General features: G+C 44.4%; 1 protein-coding gene across 3 annotated transcripts in view; it reads right to left on the minus strand.

The window, feature by feature from the left end:
* DSP (desmoplakin) overlaps nucleotides 1-12,420 on the minus strand; it is a 39,331-nt gene extending 26,911 nt beyond the window's left edge. For 2 of the 3 annotated variants that reach the window (XM_015619769.3, XM_015619767.1), the window contains exons 1-4: nucleotides 12,019-12,227; nucleotides 3,020-3,122; nucleotides 1,179-1,327; nucleotides 669-843 (exon numbers count right to left, since the gene is read on the minus strand). In XM_015619769.3, coding sequence (XP_015475255.1) covers nucleotides 669-843; nucleotides 1,179-1,327; nucleotides 3,020-3,122; nucleotides 12,019-12,227 — 636 coding nt within the window. Of the gene's footprint in view, nucleotides 1-668; nucleotides 844-1,178; nucleotides 1,328-3,019; nucleotides 3,123-12,018 lie in introns of all 3 variants that reach the window. The other variant, XM_015619770.3, reaches the window with a different exon arrangement.
* Between the last annotated feature and the right edge of the window lie 4,963 nt (nucleotides 12,421-17,383).

Raw genomic sequence — 17,383 nt, forward strand, 5'->3', positions numbered from 1 at the left:
CAGAAAAGGCTGTCCAACCACAAATTCACAACTTTCACTTCAACACACAACTTTCACCTCAGCACAAAAATAGTGTTTATTTTCCACTCCAGGTTACATCACAAACAGCTGTGAACTGGTAAATTTGTTCTCAGAATGCAACAAACAGTAGCTTCAGCACTTCTGTGTACATTTCACCACTGACTTCTGAAAGCCTAGTCCCGTGACAATCAGCTCTGTGTGATAAAGACAGACTAGAGGGGGAGAACAACTGCAAAACACTGGACAATGGTTAAATCTGTGAAAATTGTCCTGTCTGTGTAAAGGGTTAAAATAAATATGAATCAAAGGAAATCTGTGCAAGGAAGGAAGGAGGGAAATATTGAGCACAATAATCTCTAACACAAATATGCCTTTTGTCATGTTAACACCTGTGTTTCATTTAGCTTTCAAATCTAACTTCCACACCTTTTCCTCTGCAAAAGAAGACCCCAATCCATGTTTGTATCTCAGTGAGAATTCACTATGTGTACAATAGTGGGAGGGAAAAAAAGGAACTTGGAATAGCATGCAAGCATTCATGTGTACCATTACTTTTCTACTGGCATTTAAAACATTACTACATATGAGGTGACGTTCAGAAACAACACCAAGTTTTAGCATTGTCCCTGGGTTTTGCACAGACTTACCTTCTGCTGCCTCATCCAGCTTAAACATTCACTTGTGACACGTTTCGTGTACTCATCCCAGCCTGAGCCACTCTGAGAGGAGAAGCAGCCACCACCTTTGGAGCTGGCCCTCCTGGCACGGGGAACACTGATGGCTTTGTACAGGGCACGCATTTGCTCCTGGAGCTGAAGCAGCCTGAAAGAGAAGGAACCACTTAGTGCCTGCGAGCAAAACACCCAGAAAACACACAAACAATGCAATTCATCTCTCCTAATGAACCACCAACTATTCAAAACTAAATAGCACAGACTATGGAAAAAAATATACTAAGATTTAATGGAGACAACTAAGGTGTGAATTTCTATTAGAAATATGTTACTGCAAGACCCTTCTCCACGTTAGTGTGAACCAGATTTAGTCCCACCTTATTGATTTCTATTACATCCTGCAACACCAGGGAAGGTGAGCACTTGAGGTACCACAAACTTTTATCAGTCACATTCCTGACCCCAATCCTTCCCTGACAATACCTTTTCTGATACATGTCACAGGGCTGGCCCATCTGCCTCATCTCTCTGATCAGCCCATCCAGGATGTCCATTTGGTCATTTGCCTGTGCAAAACAATCTTCCAGATCCCTGTTCCCTCTGAGTGGGACACCATCCCCATATTTCAATTCCTAATGAAAAAAAAAAAAAAAAAAGAATGGGAGATTAAATTAAATATTCATCATCTATAAGCTTCCTTTGGTTGTCTTAAAAGAGATGTGAGGACAGGTTGTTTTTTTTTCAGGAAGCATGATAAGTTTCAACTGCCATGTCTCTGACTGCCAGTTTTAACTTTGACTAGCAAAGGATCCACAGTCACTGGAAAGTCCTTATTAAAATAAAATACAGAAGAAAATTATTAAAATGTAGTATCAAACAAAACTTTCCATAAATGAAACATAAGTTATGTTTCCATAAAACATCTTAATGTTTATTTCAGTGGAGCCCAGGCTTCGCATGGTGTGCTAACTTCTTAAGACATTATGCTTTTGTGTTTAGAAGATGAGAAGGAAACACTAGTAGGAGATGGTAGATACTGTTCCTGATTTTCCACAAGGTTCCCTGAGGTTCTAGAATTTCCCCTCCTGCAAAAACACGAGCAGTACCGTCTGCCTGGGCCCAGCTCCATGCCCCATCACATTTGCATCCCACCTTATCACCCAAAGTCTAGGCAAATTCTCCACGCATCCTCTCAGTGCAGTTGGACCAGCATGATCATGGTCTTTCAACCAGGAAGATCAAATCAGGCTCTTTGACCTCATCCCACACTGACATAGCCATTATGGGCAGCACATAATGCAGCTGTGACCTGATTTTGCAAATAAAATATTATGGACCTCATTGCTCTGTCCCTTAGAAAGAAAAGAAAGAAACAAAGCAAGCAATGCATGTTGTGGCACCAAGCTGGAACTAAACATCTCTTTCTTTCAACTTCACTGGAATAATATTAATCCTGAACAAAAGGCAGTATTTATTCTGGCATTGATTTTTATATAAACACGCTCACACGTCCTGTATCTCTGAAAAGGAAATGAACTCCTAACCACAGAGTTCATTTCTGAAAGAATTTTCTGTCCACAGAGGGTCCAAAAGTGCACATTAAATCACATCTACTGCCAGAACTGAGAAAGCATTTCACATCTCAGTGGCCTCAACAGCAGGATGCACTCACCACCCTGCACCTCCTCTGGCTTCAGCAGGAACAGAGGACACCCCATGTTCGCCAGGAATGAATTTGGGATCAGTGAGTAACCCTCCCCCAGGCACTCTGGCTTTGTACCAGAGTAGCATACTGCAGAGATTATCTGTATGTATTTGAGCTGAAACAGCCAGGAAGACTTTAGTCTAGTTTCATTTACCTCTTTAGAATCATCTGGAAAAATGAAATAGCGGTAATGAAGGTATTTCCTAAGGTGGCTCAGGTCATTATGGCCCTGAAAATGATGATAATATCCTACAGAACACACTAAGAGAGTATAAGTAGCCATTAGCAGCAGGTGCTAATACTGACAGTGGTCCTGTCTAAAACTGAAAAATAAGATCCAGTAGAATCTGTTTGAGGGTAGGTTTTGTGGGGTTTTTTTTATATCAAGAAGACCTCTTTTATTAATCAGACAGATTTCAATCAGTTTTACTGAACAGAGTGCAGTGGGAAGAAGGACACCTACGAAGGATGCATGATATTCCACTCCCTGTTTCCTCACACAAACAGCTGAAAGGGATAAAGGAGATGAAGAAGCAAAGCCTGTGAGTCCAGATAACAACACAGAATATGTATATAATATTCATAATCACTTTGGATAAGAAGAACGAGAAGCACTCACGGGCTGTACTATGAGCTCAGCTCGCGTCAGGCAATCCGAACAGTTTTGCAAAAGCTCCTGGATGGTGTTCTGGCGTCTGGACATGGTACAGGTCCCATTCTGGCTGTTGTGAGGGAGAAGAAGAAGATGATGTAAATACAGAGCAATTGCATGTTTTGAAGAAATACAAGAAACACAAATTCAGAACAGTTAAGAGAAGTTACACGGAATAATCCACCTCGTACAGGTTCACAGAGAGACACACACACACATTAACTGCACTGTGAAATTTTAATGACAATTCCAAGATGACAGAGCCACTTCATAGTCCTGCAACAGCAGGCATGGACTGATTTTGCCACAGGATAAAGTAAAACATGGAAATTGGCATGCCATAAAGGAGAAAGTTTTTCTTCCTCTTCAGGTATCTGTGGCTTTGATAGACAAAACTTTGGCATCATTACAGTGAGAATAAATTATTCACAATCTTTGTTAAAGTCAATACATTAGAGCATAGCCTTTGTGTGATGTAATTGTTCATGTTATCACACCAGCCATCAAATGTCAGGGCACACAAGGAAAGCAGGATCCTCAGCGAGGCAAGCACTGGAGCACACAAGTCCACACAAGTGTAAGAAAGGCCCTTTTATCAGCAGAAATGTAAAAAAGCTAGTACAGTGTCTTAGGAATTCATTGCAAGATACACAAGCTACTACAAAAATAGATGTAGGGCCTGGAGTCAGAGGACATGCTTTCTTACAAATACATAAAGTGTGAATTTGGAGTCTCCAAGTAAAACTCCTGAACTAAAAACACTAGTGGGGGGAAAAAACAAGGCAGGTAACAGGGTTATTATTGTTGTCTTACACATAATCTACAGCATCCATACTGCCAGAATGTTGCCTTTTCCAGCATTTAGGATTCAGCCATCAAAGTGAGCCACTGTAGTCGGATGGGGGTGAGGTGCTTCAAGTGAGGAACCATTCCATGGTGATGGGATCAGACATCCCAAGCAAGCCCAGACGGCTCCTAAACCCAAACACCTGAAACTAAAATAAACCGCTAACAGACAGTAGGAGCTAAGGTGTTTCCAAGCCTTGCCTGGTTTTCTAACTCCTGTGCTCACAGTAGGTAACCTTTTCCATTACAAATCACTGAAGAGACAAACATTCCTTACAACACTAATGCCAACAAGAGTACCAGTGCGAACCTGCCCAACTCAGAACCAGCAAGTAATCTGGATTCAATGGAAATCTTTCCTCTGACTCAAACAGACTCTGACCATCCTTCAAAAAAGGAATTGTGACAATGAAAAAGCAGAACTGTCCTTGGCAAAATCACTGGAGTGGTGAGAAATATTCAATATTTTTAAGAGCCCTTCTGCAGTATGTGTTTTTGATGCATCAGCAGCCTGCCGTTCTCCTATCAGCTCATCTGGAACGAATAGAAAAGGTTTGAGCAACTTTTCAGCAGCTTCCCCAATACCAGGGAACAGACCCTCAGAGGAGTAGAGGCAAAACTACAGAGTCACTGGGTGACATAAAACAAGCTGTACACATGCAGCCCCCGGCTTGTACTGTGACCCTTTGGCTGCACAAACGCTGCGCCCCACTGTGCTATGCACCCCTGTGTATCTTGGAAACGGCTTAAAGAGAACAATTATGAAAAATAACATATGGGCCTGATTTTGTGCCAGGCTTTGTGTCAGCTTCCTTTTCTAAATCATTCCTTCTCCTTAGGCATCACTGCTGTGTTTAGATATAGAAATATCTGACTGCATCTGAAATTTACATTTAATTACACCCACAATTATTCTCATGAATGAAACATAAAAAAGAAGAGAGAGGAACCTTCTGAGCAATTTTCTCTTTTTAGAACCTTGGAAGAGTATTTTTTCTTGAATCAATTCTTCCATCATGTTCTGGCAGCTACAAATGCTGGGTGTCCATTAAAGCCAAATGAAGTATAGATGGTGACCAGATTTATAGTGTAAGCAGTCACTCTACCTCCAGTGGCTTCAGTTTAACTTTGCTGAACTCAAAGACATTACTCCACCATGACAAGAGGTCTAAACAATAGCTATTATAGTTAACATGGCAAGAAACTGTGAAGAAAAGCTGTTTTCAAATAAATCAAACTATTAATTTAAAATATAGAGAAGCAGAAATACGAGCATTTTGTGTACATTCTAATGATGTTTGAATGCCACGTTTATAATTATTGCCTAAATAATTAAAAAAATTGAAAACCTTAAAATGGCTAAATTTTAATGAACAAAACTGTTTCAAAAGCAGGAGGAGAGGCCTTGAAATGAGAGTCTTAAGTACACCCTATCTAGGTCTTCAAACATAGTAACAACAAGTTACTTGTTTACAGTTCACAGGGACCTTCACAAGAAGAAAGCAGCACATATTTAAGGCTCGCCAGTCCAGCAGATAAAGATATAACCAAAATAATGGCAGAAGCCAGAGCTAAACAAATTGAAAAGAGAAATTTTATTAATGCTTCCTTTGTTGTTAAAAATGTAACCAGTTTTGGGAGTGAAAAGTATAGAGATAAATCCTATGATAACGTTAAAAAGGTCATGGCCAGTTAGAGGCACTGGCTTTCAAATCTGTCAGAAGACCAAACAGAGCTACATGGAGTTATTGGTGCACAATCAGAAAAAGCAGATGCCAGCATAGGAGCTGATGTTTGATGGCATAGCTCCACCAAGCCAACAGGAATCAAGAACTTCAAATCTGAAGGGGATTTAGCTGTACAAACATGCCCAAGGGCATAAATCAATCTCTGAACTTTAAAAATAAAAATACTTAGCAAGACAATACCTCAACAGAAATATACTGATGTTGATACATGGGATGGCACTAGCACAATCTCACATGGACACATCTTCAATACTTTTCACCCATGTGACAGGAAGGTACTTCATCAGCAGTTTCAAAGTCCTTCAGTATTATCTACCTCTTAATGAAGCCAACAGGCCTTTAATGGGGATAAGCAGATCAAAGCAGAAACTCCAGATTAATAAGACAATCAGGCTTGAGGCAGTGGGAAACAGACAGCCAAAGTAAAACCATACCAAACCCAGAAAATACTGACCAATGAGGCAAACCCTGAACATGCTGGACAGCATCATAGCATGGAGGCAAGAACAAAGCTGAACTTTTAAAAAACATGTAACCTATGTGCTACATAAAAATGTATTTATGTCCTTTAGAAAAATGTTGGATAACAACAGGTATCACAGAGAACACAGATTAAGTGGATTACTTTACATGGTATTTTGGCAGCGTCTCTCTTGTTTTGTCTGATTTTGTTTACATGAAACTGAATGAGTTTAGTGTAACATTTGGTCATTGTAACATCTACTGCTGCTATGACAATTTGATTTAACTCTGACAGCATCTAAACCTCCAACCTATGAATGGGATCCTGTTGTATCCAACACTGTAGGCACACCATGCAGTGAAAATACAAACAGATTTTTCATTTGTTTTACTGCACCCCTGCAGATGCAGTGTATGTTATCAACCATTCCAGCAGAAATGGGAAGAACTGGAGGCTGGTCTTTTAGCAGGACTCGTAACAAAAGAGTGGAGGGTCCACTACTAACAAATATATACATTTGCAATAACCTGACTATTTGCTGCTTTGGTTTTGTAAACCCTGCAGAACAGTGCTGAGTGAAACAGACTGGACTGCTTCAGACCTTAACTATGTATTTGTCCTGACAACTCATTTTAGACCATGGCACTTATTTGGAAGGCAACTCATGAATTTCAAAAAGATCCTACTATGCAGAGCTCTTTATTAAAATAACTTAATGGTCATTAGCTGTTAAAGGAACAAAGGAAAACAAAAGGGGATAGAGTCTTTATTTTAAAATTATGAAAACACTTCAAAACACAGATGAATTGCTTTTGTTTGGGATGTTGAAATGCAGGCCTGTTGCTCTCCACTGTCAGGAAAGCCCTAGGAAAGGCATAGCATGTCCCTGTCGTCATTCTCTTCAGGAGACACCCTTTTCAGTGCGTGTCAAGGCAGAACACATTGCTCCTTTGCTATACTGCACTACCCTCCTGCTCTTCCTGAGAAATGAGAGGACAGCCCAACCCCTGCTGCCACTGGGATTTGGGCAGGATAGCAGCTCAGGCAACACCTCCCTGCTGGAATACACTCCAACTGACCTAAATCCAGCCATTACTTTAGTGTTGAATCCTCAATGTCTGAACCAGGATTTTAACTGCTGAGCAGTACCCATGGTCCTTACAAGACCCCCAGCTCTACTGAGACAGGAAAGAACTATTCCTGCTTTTCCTGAAAGGGACTGAGAAACACGCTCAAGGCCATATGATGAGTTATGAGAGTAGATACAGACATGTCAGAGGTGCCCACGTCCCCTGAACACAGCAGGGCTGAGTACTGCCGGCACAAACTTACTCAAGCAGTCAAAAAATCATCCCAAGTGATGCATTTCAAAGAAACCGAATACCTTCTCTAGACACTGAGCTTGCACCCCCACAGACCCACTGTGGGAGCTGATGTCATCACTGCAGAACCCAAGGGGCACGGAAGCTACCTTCTGCTTTCCCATCTGCCTCCTGTTGCTGCAAAACCTGCACACCCCCAGCACAAACGCTGGACTGTGGGGGCTGCTCTGGTGTCTGTCTTTGCTACTGCACATCCAGAGGCTGCTGAGTTGTCCAGGGTGTCATCTGTGCCCACAGAAGCAGGGCAAAGGAGACACAGAAACATATCCAGCAACTCTGAGGAGACTTCCCACAGCTTCACAGCTCCCTAAAGCTTTGGGAGCACAAAGAGGTTGCTCTTGTCCCGAAGATACTATTTAAAACAAATTAGAAAAATCCTTGTTAGATTTTCCAAGCCCTCCACAAAACTTCCATCTTTTTAAAAATTCAAAGTTTTAAAATATTTTTTATCAACTCAAAAAATGGATGAAGTTTTAAAAGAATGTCTTTTAGCAGATCCAGAATACTGAATGATTCCCATAACTCAACAAGAGAAAAAAAAAAAAAAAATAGCGCTTCTTTTTCTTCACACTTCCCATCCCCCTCCACACAAACTTGTTTGAACAAGCAAAAGATTCATAAAGGGATTACCTGGTATGCCCAGGGTAGGCAAGTCAGAAGAAAAACCTGACCTGGAATCTGCATTCCCAGCACAGAGCCTGCACATACCACCGCCCATCCGCCACCACCTGCCAGCTGGGTGTGTGTGCGCTGCAAAACGCAACTGCAGAAAGGTGGTGAATCACGACATCCATAAGAATATTACCAGAGCTAAAATGCTACAGTCCAGCTTTCCCTCTCCCACCTCAAAGAAGGTGAATACAAACTGTCAAACCATCAAGAGTTCTCCCCATGTGTCTCTGCTGCTCTAACTAGGACCTGTTCTGGCACACCACAGCCTCACCAAACCAGTCCCATCTGCCAAGGGATGCACATAGACTGGGGTTTCCGTGATGGCTGGAAACCTCAAAAGACCTCTGCATCTGGCACAATCAGGCTCTAAATAGCATCAAAAATGTGCAAAAATCCAGTAGTCACAAGTGAATTACTGAATTATTAGGACCCCCGAGGCTTAGTGCCATCGCAGCAGGCAGGGTTTCACGAGGGATAGTGCCACACCTGTTCACAGAAAGTCCTCATGCTTTTTCCCACTGGAATGAATCACCAGGAGCAGCAGAACAGTTCCCAAAGGCCGTACCTGCCCCATGCAGGCAGATCTGCTGCCTCTCCCACCTTCGCCTCTGGGAGAGGGAGGTGCCAAACACCGGCTCTGGACCATGGAAATACACCTCGGCTGGAGAGCAGCCGCTCCAAACGCAGCAAGCCCCCTTCTCCTGCCAGAGGCTTTCACAGCTGCTCGTCGCCACGGAACAGAGCCCTGGGAAAGGAACAGCCGGAGTCTCTTCCCACGGCCTGGCAGCGTCCCCGCTTCGCTGCCCGCCCGAGCAGGGCAGGTATTCCGCAGCAATTCACACACATTCCTCCCTCGCCGCCCGAGAGGCTCAAAGGACAAGTTACCACGCCAGCTCTACCAGCACTCAGCTCAGCCAGGACTCTACAGATCCTTGCGAGACCGACGGGAAAGTCAAAAGTGTGGCTTTGAGTCGGTTTTCTCCACGTTTACTTTGTTTCTTGGTTCCTCAAAGTAGTGTTCAGGGCAGGGGAGGTAATTTTCTAACTCCTTTTCTAACTTGAAGCGCAGAAGTTACATGAATCCTTAAGCAGAACTGTGTAAATTAATTTATGTTCGTGACCATGAATCCTAGGCTATTTTTGCCCTGATCTCAGCAATGACAAATAGAACTGCACAAGTTTGCATATTTTTTTTCTTTTCTTTTCTCTCATGGTTTATCAGAATTTCTATCTCCATAGCAAAGACATTGATAAATATTTGACTGATGAATTGGCAGTTTAGCAGCGTGTGAGTCACTGTCAAGCTGAGTATCTGTACTCCGGGCCAAGCTCATCCTGAGTTCCCAAGCCAGAAGAAACCGGGAATGTTGTAAAAGCACCTTGCTGAGCCCTCAGGGTAGGGAGCGTCTCATATTGCTCTGTGAGTAATGTAATACTCAGCACAGACTTGTTCGGCAGAATACGCCCCAAAACTTACAAGACTAGACCCTAACTTGAATCCTGCTGCATTTAAAAATTAGGGTAGAGTGATCTTCCCTAAAAAGAAGCCTCCATTTTCTGAGTTCAGTAGATGCCACTAAGCTTCGGCACTGAAAATGTCAGGCTAAATGCAATTAATAAAACTAGTTCCATAGATGACAGTCCTGATCCAAATAGCACAGCATGCAGAGCATTTAGTGGATTTTCTGCACACAAACATGTGCAAAGTCAGGCAAAACTTCTTTTTTCATTAACTGACAATAAATCACTTGTTCTGAGACACATTTTAATTCACATCATCACTGCTTAAAAAAAAAACAAACCTATGCAACTCAATAAGGTGGGAAACACACATACTCTGTTGTAAAAAAATAGTTAAAAGTCTTTGGTATGGTCAGATTTTTTCACATTAAAAAAATACGTAAATACCTACTATTTTTTTTTTAATCTCAATAATAATTGTCATTAGTTCCACTCAGAAATCTCACAATAAAGTGAATAGGAAGTTTCATTGCAACCTCCTTTGCAAGACATACCTTCCCAGAAAGGAGATATGAATATTATGTTACAAAAAGCAAATGAAAGAATGTTCATATGAGGTTGTAACCACTTGATCAGGCTTGTCCTTTCCACTCTTGCTACAGCACCACTGAATGCTACAGAAAGAGCCCAATGAACTACAGACTGGCTTAAAACATGTAACTATAGCCAAAGAATGCTAAATTAAAGGAAAGCATTTCTCCTCTAGTGAAAGTCAGGAGTGATATGGAAATCACCCTAGTGAATCCAAATAGAGCTGCGTCAGTGTAAAGTGAGGAAAAAGAGCATGGCCAGGAAGTAACATTCACTGCCATTCATTTTTCATGGCTGTCTCCTGTAAATAGTAAAGGTATTTGCAATGAAGCACCACTAGCAAAACAAATCCTCACACAGGCAGCACAGCAATGGCATTTTGGAGTCCTAGTGTGTGCACTCCCCAATGCTACAGGACTGAATTGTTCTTATGATATAGCAATAAATAGATATTTTCATACTACCGTATTGGTAACTGGATGTGTTCTAGCTGCAATTCATTGTAACTAACTTACCTATGCACGCAACAAACCGAAAGTCAAACAAAGAACTAAAACTAAGAACTGGGCAAAGTAATAAACAAAAAGTCCATAGAATGCAAGTTTTGTCATTCATTCAGTGGTCCTCTAGCAACTGCTCTGACATACCTAAGCAGAGCACACTGCACTTTCTAGGATAGCCCTAATTCTCTACAGCCACTAATAGATCTGTTTGATATAAAAGCCTTTTCTCATCAGCTGTTTATTTATGATGTACATTTAATTCTCACCCCTTTGCAATCTAATTGTGTACTATACATAAATCTAAGCCTTAAATTCTAACACAAAATACATGACAGGGCTTCTGCATCAATTCCTGAGTCAGTGCCATCCATAATTAGACCAAAGAGACTTAATACAGCCATTCCACACACAGAAACCAGTCATCACCAGCTGTGCTTTGTGATGGTGCTGTACCATACACCAGCACTTCTTCCTTCAGTGACTGTAACTGCTGCCTGCTTTCAGTCCTGTGAACTCCCAGACAAGGAGATAAATGGAGAAGTCTTCATGTTTATTGCACTCTGCAGAAGGTCCTTGTCAGACTTGATGTGCACAGATTGCTGCATCCATGAGAACAGGCATTCCCCAAGCCAGGATTCACAACTGGCACTCAGCCTACAAGATCTTGACTGCGCTCACAGCGCCAGGGCTAGTGGAAAGTTAGAAAGGTAAGAGGCAAGGAGAGCAGACCGATGTTGCTTGTCATGTATCTCTGCCCCCTGCCACCAAATGTCAGGGATTGCTCTGTAAAAGATCACGGCTTAAACTCCAAGGCCGCGCACAAACTAGAAACAAACTCAAAAATTAACAAGAGAATATTTCCCACTAGTTAAAATGGTTTTATAGCCCTAGCCATGCAACTAGCTGGGGAAGGCAGAGCCTGGGTGTATGGGGTATAAAGCAATTCGCTTCAGTTCAGCTTGTTTTGCGTCACTGAGCAGAGTGGGGGTTTATCAGCACGGAACTGTTGGGTCAACACGGCCGGCACAGACCCATTTACAGCCCTCGGTGCAAATGGGAATCGTTGTTTTTAGTCCTGCTACTCTCTTCAAGGAGAGTCAACACCAACAGCGGTTTTTGAAAAGTGAGTTCTTCGCTTGCATTTAAAAGCCTTTTAGAAGTTAAGACGCCTCAGGGAGGAACAGGAAAAAGAAACTTTCGAGCTCGCACCTAGGGAATCCCGCCGCGAGCGGGCTCACGGCAGCTGTCCGAAGGCGGCCCCGAGGGAGCGGGGCCGGGGGCCGGCTGGACCCGCACCTACCCGTATCCGTCGGAGGCGTAGTCCCCCCCGTAGGTCTTCTGGTAGTAGTAGGTCTTGTGGGTGTGAGTGGTGGTGCCGCCGCCACCGCCGCCGCCGCCGCCCCCCACGACATGGGAGCTCATCTCGTAGCGCAGGTCGGTGCCCGACTCTGCCCTGGCCATCCGGCCCAGGGTGTTGATGCGCGGGTGGGACCCGCCGTTGATGCTCATGGCAGCGGGGGAGCCGCCCGGGACCACGCGGGGCGAGGGGCAAAGCGACCGGGACACCGAGCCGGACCCGACGGCACGAAAGGCATTCACGGCCGGCAGCGCCCGCCGCGGTGCCGCCGCTCCCTCGCAGTCGGCCGAGGGCCGGGGAAGGGCCGGGAGCCGGGGGTCGGGGCGGCCCGCAGGTGAGGGGAGGGCAGGGCAGGGCAGGGCAGGGCAGGAGCGCGCTGCGGAGCCGGGCGGGCGGCGAGGGCTGCTGGCGGCGGCGGCAAGAGCGGAGGTCCCGTCCCGTCCCCTCCCCGCCGGCAGAGGAAAGGCGAGGCCACACCTTTCTGTGGTGGTTTTAAGCGGCGCTCCTGGGCGTGGAGCCGCGCCTCGCCTGCGTCCTCCGCGCCTCCTCGGCGGCCGCCCCGGGTTCCTCCGCCGCCCTGGCCCCCCGCCCGCAGCCGTATCGCTCCCCGGTGGCCGCCCGGGCACCGCACGGCCTCTGTCACCGTCGCACCGGTGTTTCCACCACCTTTCCCGGTGCGTGTGCTGTCCTCCGGAGTCGCCAGCGGAGGCTGGAGCCCGCTGGAACTTCCTCCCGACCTGTACAGTGTTCGCGGGCTGGCGCTTGCCTGGAGTTGCGGCCGAAGCCGCGGGGCGGGGGGCGGCTCGCCCGAGGGCTGGGGAACATGGACGGGGCCAGCGTGCCCTGGACACCAAACACCTTCGTGCCTCTCCGGAAAGAGCCCGGCACCTGAGCAAGGCAGCGCTGGCCAAATCGGCACCACTCCGTCGAGGATGGCTCTGGTCCGCTGGCAGCTGCCCTCTGCCCTGCACATCACAGGGTGGTGATACACTTCGGGAAAACGACGTGCGTCTTTCATCAATTCCAAAATACACAGGGTCCCACATTCAGGAGGGCTTTGGGCACTCCAAGCCCAATGCATTTCTGAAGCAGGGCTGAAACTTGTGCCTCAGTGCGTGAATGTTGGACTAGTGCCATGCGCTGGCTGCGTTTGTGCCTGAGAAAGAATATACTCAGAAACAGGCATTTAAACGGCATTTAAACTTGTCTTTTCTCCTCAGATTTTCTTGATTCCCGCCCTCTGGTGCTCTGAAAGTTGTGTTTAATTTTCAAATAGGCTGTATCTTAGGGGACAAAGTAATTTTAACACATTCATGCGTGTAGAGGGTGTCGGCAAAGGCAGTTTGCCGTAGGATGCCCAGAGGGGCCTTTGTTGCCAGCCGGTGACCATCGGATTAGTCTCAAGTGTCAACTGAGCACCGTTTCCCAGCTAGTCTCAGTGGCACTGCCTCAGCTGGTCTGGCCACTCGTCCATGTGTGGGAAAACAAAGATGGCCAGGTTTTTAGAAGCAGCAGCCACTCATGAATAACCGTGCCAGGCTTTTCTGAGGTGATCCTGAGGCTTTCACCCCGCCATGTAGTACATGAGCCAGCCGTATAGCCACCTGATGCTCTGTGACAACACGCCTGCTGGAAGGTTTTTAAACTTGTGTGAGATTACTAGCAGTCCACACCATGCATAAATTCTTGGGCCTGTTCCTGTCTTTTCTGCACTCCTCGTTTCCCTGGCATTTCAAATCCAAGTGATAGGTCATGGGACAGTAAGTAACAACTAGGTAAACACATTAAAGGACAAGACTTCCTAAACTATTCCAAAGAAAACCGAACAAGTGCAGTTCTCCGCAGTGCCACTGAAACTGCTGGGACTCTGTGGGAGCACCATGGCACAGGTGACATGAGAACCTGTCCTGCTGCTGGAGGTGATGGGCAAAGTGTGGTGTAGAGGAGGCATAAGAGCTCCTCCAAGCAAACGTGGGGTTGCTTGGTCCTGAAGGGCATCCTGGTGGCACCGCCTGGAGCTGTAAAGAGCACTACGAAGAGGCAGAATGCAAGGTGGCTTATTATATGTGAAGTCATACAGTGACTTTTATATTGTAATATATATGCTGTATTATATGTAATGTGAATCATTACATATGAGTGCAAATATATATGTATGCAGACATACATATATATTTGTGTAAATATGTGGATTTGGGATGCTGTTTTGAATACAGATTACATCTGCACGATTGGATGGTTTGGCATTACATTTCAAAGCCATAAGGGAGCAGAATACAAAATAAGGATGAGTAAGAAAAACAAATATAGAGGCTTAATGCTGTAAAGAAGGAAGGAAAATAGTAGAAAACAGATGTAGAATAGGCAGGAAATGCAAAATGAGGGAAACTTGAACTTTGTGCTTTGATACTCCAGTTCAAACTTTTTGAAACATAAATACAGATCTCTGAATCAGTTCCACCACTATACATAAAAGTCAGATTTTTGCATGGTGGTGTATCAAGCCAGGAATTTGTATTTAGACATACAAACATAAAGCTTTTTCTTTTTCTTTTTCTTTTTTTTTTTTTCCCAGCAAGTCCCTTTGAAAGCTGTCCATTTATATTTATGTATATTTAGAGATCCAAAAGTATTACAGTGATTTGAGGTTCTTGCTGAGTTTTAGCACCACCCCCAATCAGCCTCACCCTTCAGCTTGGACTGGTGTGCCAGCTCAGTGAGACACACCATTATCTGTGATGGAGACAGAGTGTGTGAGATACACCCAGAGGCCTGGATGAGTCACTGCTACCCGGACAGGTAGAAAAAAATCCTTAAATACTTAAATAATCACTGGGTTCTGGTGGTCCTACTTGCACAATTAGCCCCACCAAAATGAGGATGAGAGGATAAGACTGAGATGATACTTGGAGCAGCACAGTTCTCCTATCTTAGATGTTTTAATACATAGAGAAATTAAAGAAATAGATACAAATAATTAAATTTGCTGAAACAGTCAGTGTTTCTTGGGTCCTTACCCTAGCTGGACTCAGTTATCTTGAAGTCACATAGGTATTGCTTGAAATTCATCTAAATGCATGGAAATATCAGTGTAATAGCTGGATGACCTCACTTAAACCTCACTCTGCTATTCCTGGAAAGGCCCAGTCCTGATACACCTAAGGCCACGTCCTAAGTTACTCGACTTTCTTTGGCATCAAGGAGTTTTTGAGTGCAAATGTCCAGTGAACTGCAAACCGCAGTCTCATAGTGTCCCTCTCCATGGCAGTGAGGATGGAAGTAGATGATCTTTAGGGTCCCTTCCCACTCAAACCAAACCATAATTTTCCTCCCGAGGAAAACTCCATGCAGGAGAGAATAAAATGTGGTAATTTGGTGTTTATAGCTCATCTCCTTTAGCAGAGTTCTGTCTCCTAAGGTAAGGCTCTATTAAAATTGCTTAGATCTTAGGAGCCCCTCTTTAAACTAGTTAGGCTAAAGGAGATATAATATTCCCTACAAGCACCTGAACCCAAGCCAGAGCTAGTGTCCACACTGCAGCCCTGTCTCCTAATGTGCCTCCCTTAGAACTACAGACACTATGAGGGAATTGGGAGACAGCAGTTCCAAAGAGGGAAAATGTCAGCAGCTGATGACTGCTTCAGTAAACAGAGTTTTATTTAGAATATCTCTTTAATTTTAATGAAAGCCTCATTTCCAACCCCAAATGGTAGACCCAAAAGCCCTATTTTAGGGTTAGGGCTTAGGCTGCTGGATAGTGGGTCTTTACCCGGGACACTACCTGAACTGAACTTAACACGCTGTGTCGGTCCCTGTCTGTACCAGGGAAACCTCTGTATGTTACTTAAGAACTGAATTCCTGGGGGCACACTGAATTTCCCCTCAGTGGCTTAATTCATTGCTTTTGGCAGTAGTTGCCAGCCCCTCCTACTTCACGTGGCCTCCTCTGAGCTTATCTAATGGCATCCTCTCTTTAATGCTCTCCTTGCCTGGATAGGAACCAAATAAATTTAAAGTTGTTGAAATACATTGATAACCAGTGACATCTGGCATTCAAAGTACAAATCTGAATATGACTTGATAACTGATTTCCATTATTGTAGCTTGCAAAAAAATCATCTCTGGCCTTCCAAACAGATCAAATCATCCAGATAAACCAGTATGTGACTCTTGTGTTCCTAACTCCCACGGTTTTAGGCAGTAAGGACAAGTTTTCACGTGCAAGCCACTAATCTAGCCTTGTGTCTTTGTAAGGCGCTTGATGTGCACCACTCCTCTTGTGCAGGGGCTGCCTGGGAAGAGGCAGCTTGGACTGAGTGGCAGCATTCTCAAAGTCCATGTCTGTGATGACGTGAAAGCCAGTCCTGGGAATTTCAACTTCCTTCCTTTGCTCAGGCAGAATTCTCCCCAGAAAACTGACAGTTAGCACTCCACAGTCTGAGCTGTTCCATGCATGTGAAGCGAGGCTGGTGCCAGTAGGAAGACCTCTGAGCAACAGTAGACGTGGTCCAAAATGTCATTAATAACAAACTGAGAGGGGTCAGACATCTTATTTAGCTGTATCCCTGTCACAGGGAAGATACATCTTAAATACACTCAAATAGTGTCTAATTATGACTTAAAGGGCCCTGCAGCAAAATTCACTTTAAAATGCAGATATGCCCCAGTGAATGTTTGGAGAGTTTTTGGAGGGCAGGGTACAATTGATACAGTGTGCTCACTGTGAGCTTGTGTCCAGCCAAGTCCAGGACTGACTGCTGAAAGCTGTCATTTCCAGGTCCCTGAACAGCCTCTGTGTTCCTTTCTGACAGTCCCTGGAATATTACCATCTCAAGTCTCTGGCAGGGTTAAAAAAAAAAAAAAGCCTTTGAATTAATCAAGAGGAATGAAGCTTAGGACTGCACAATTCCTTCTATACCATGCAAAAGTAGAGGGTGTGGTAAGGGATGTGTCAGTCTTGTCAAACCTGACTGACTACTCAGACAAAAAGTTTCAGGATGCCTCACTCTTCAGCTTCAGTTGGAGGAGACCAGCATGGGACATTGTTTTCCCAGCATGGTCCTACCATGACCCACAGAGCATGCACACAGCATTTCTACACAGCTCTTGATTTCATGTTGCTACAAGTAGAGCACTCAAACAGTGACTGCACAAGGTCAAATATTAATGTTACATTATTATGGTTCCTTTAAAGTCTCACTTCACCATTCTGTTTCTTTCACCAACACCTGGTGATGTTTGCTAGAGCTTGAAAAGTTAACATATCTCAAGATACTTAATAGTGCTGAGAGCAATACCAGGCTATTTC

The sequence above is a fragment of the Parus major genome, chromosome 2, assembly GCF_001522545.3.
Source record: "Parus major isolate Abel chromosome 2, Parus_major1.1, whole genome shotgun sequence".
NCBI classification, from domain to species: domain Eukaryota; kingdom Metazoa; phylum Chordata; class Aves; order Passeriformes; family Paridae; genus Parus; species Parus major.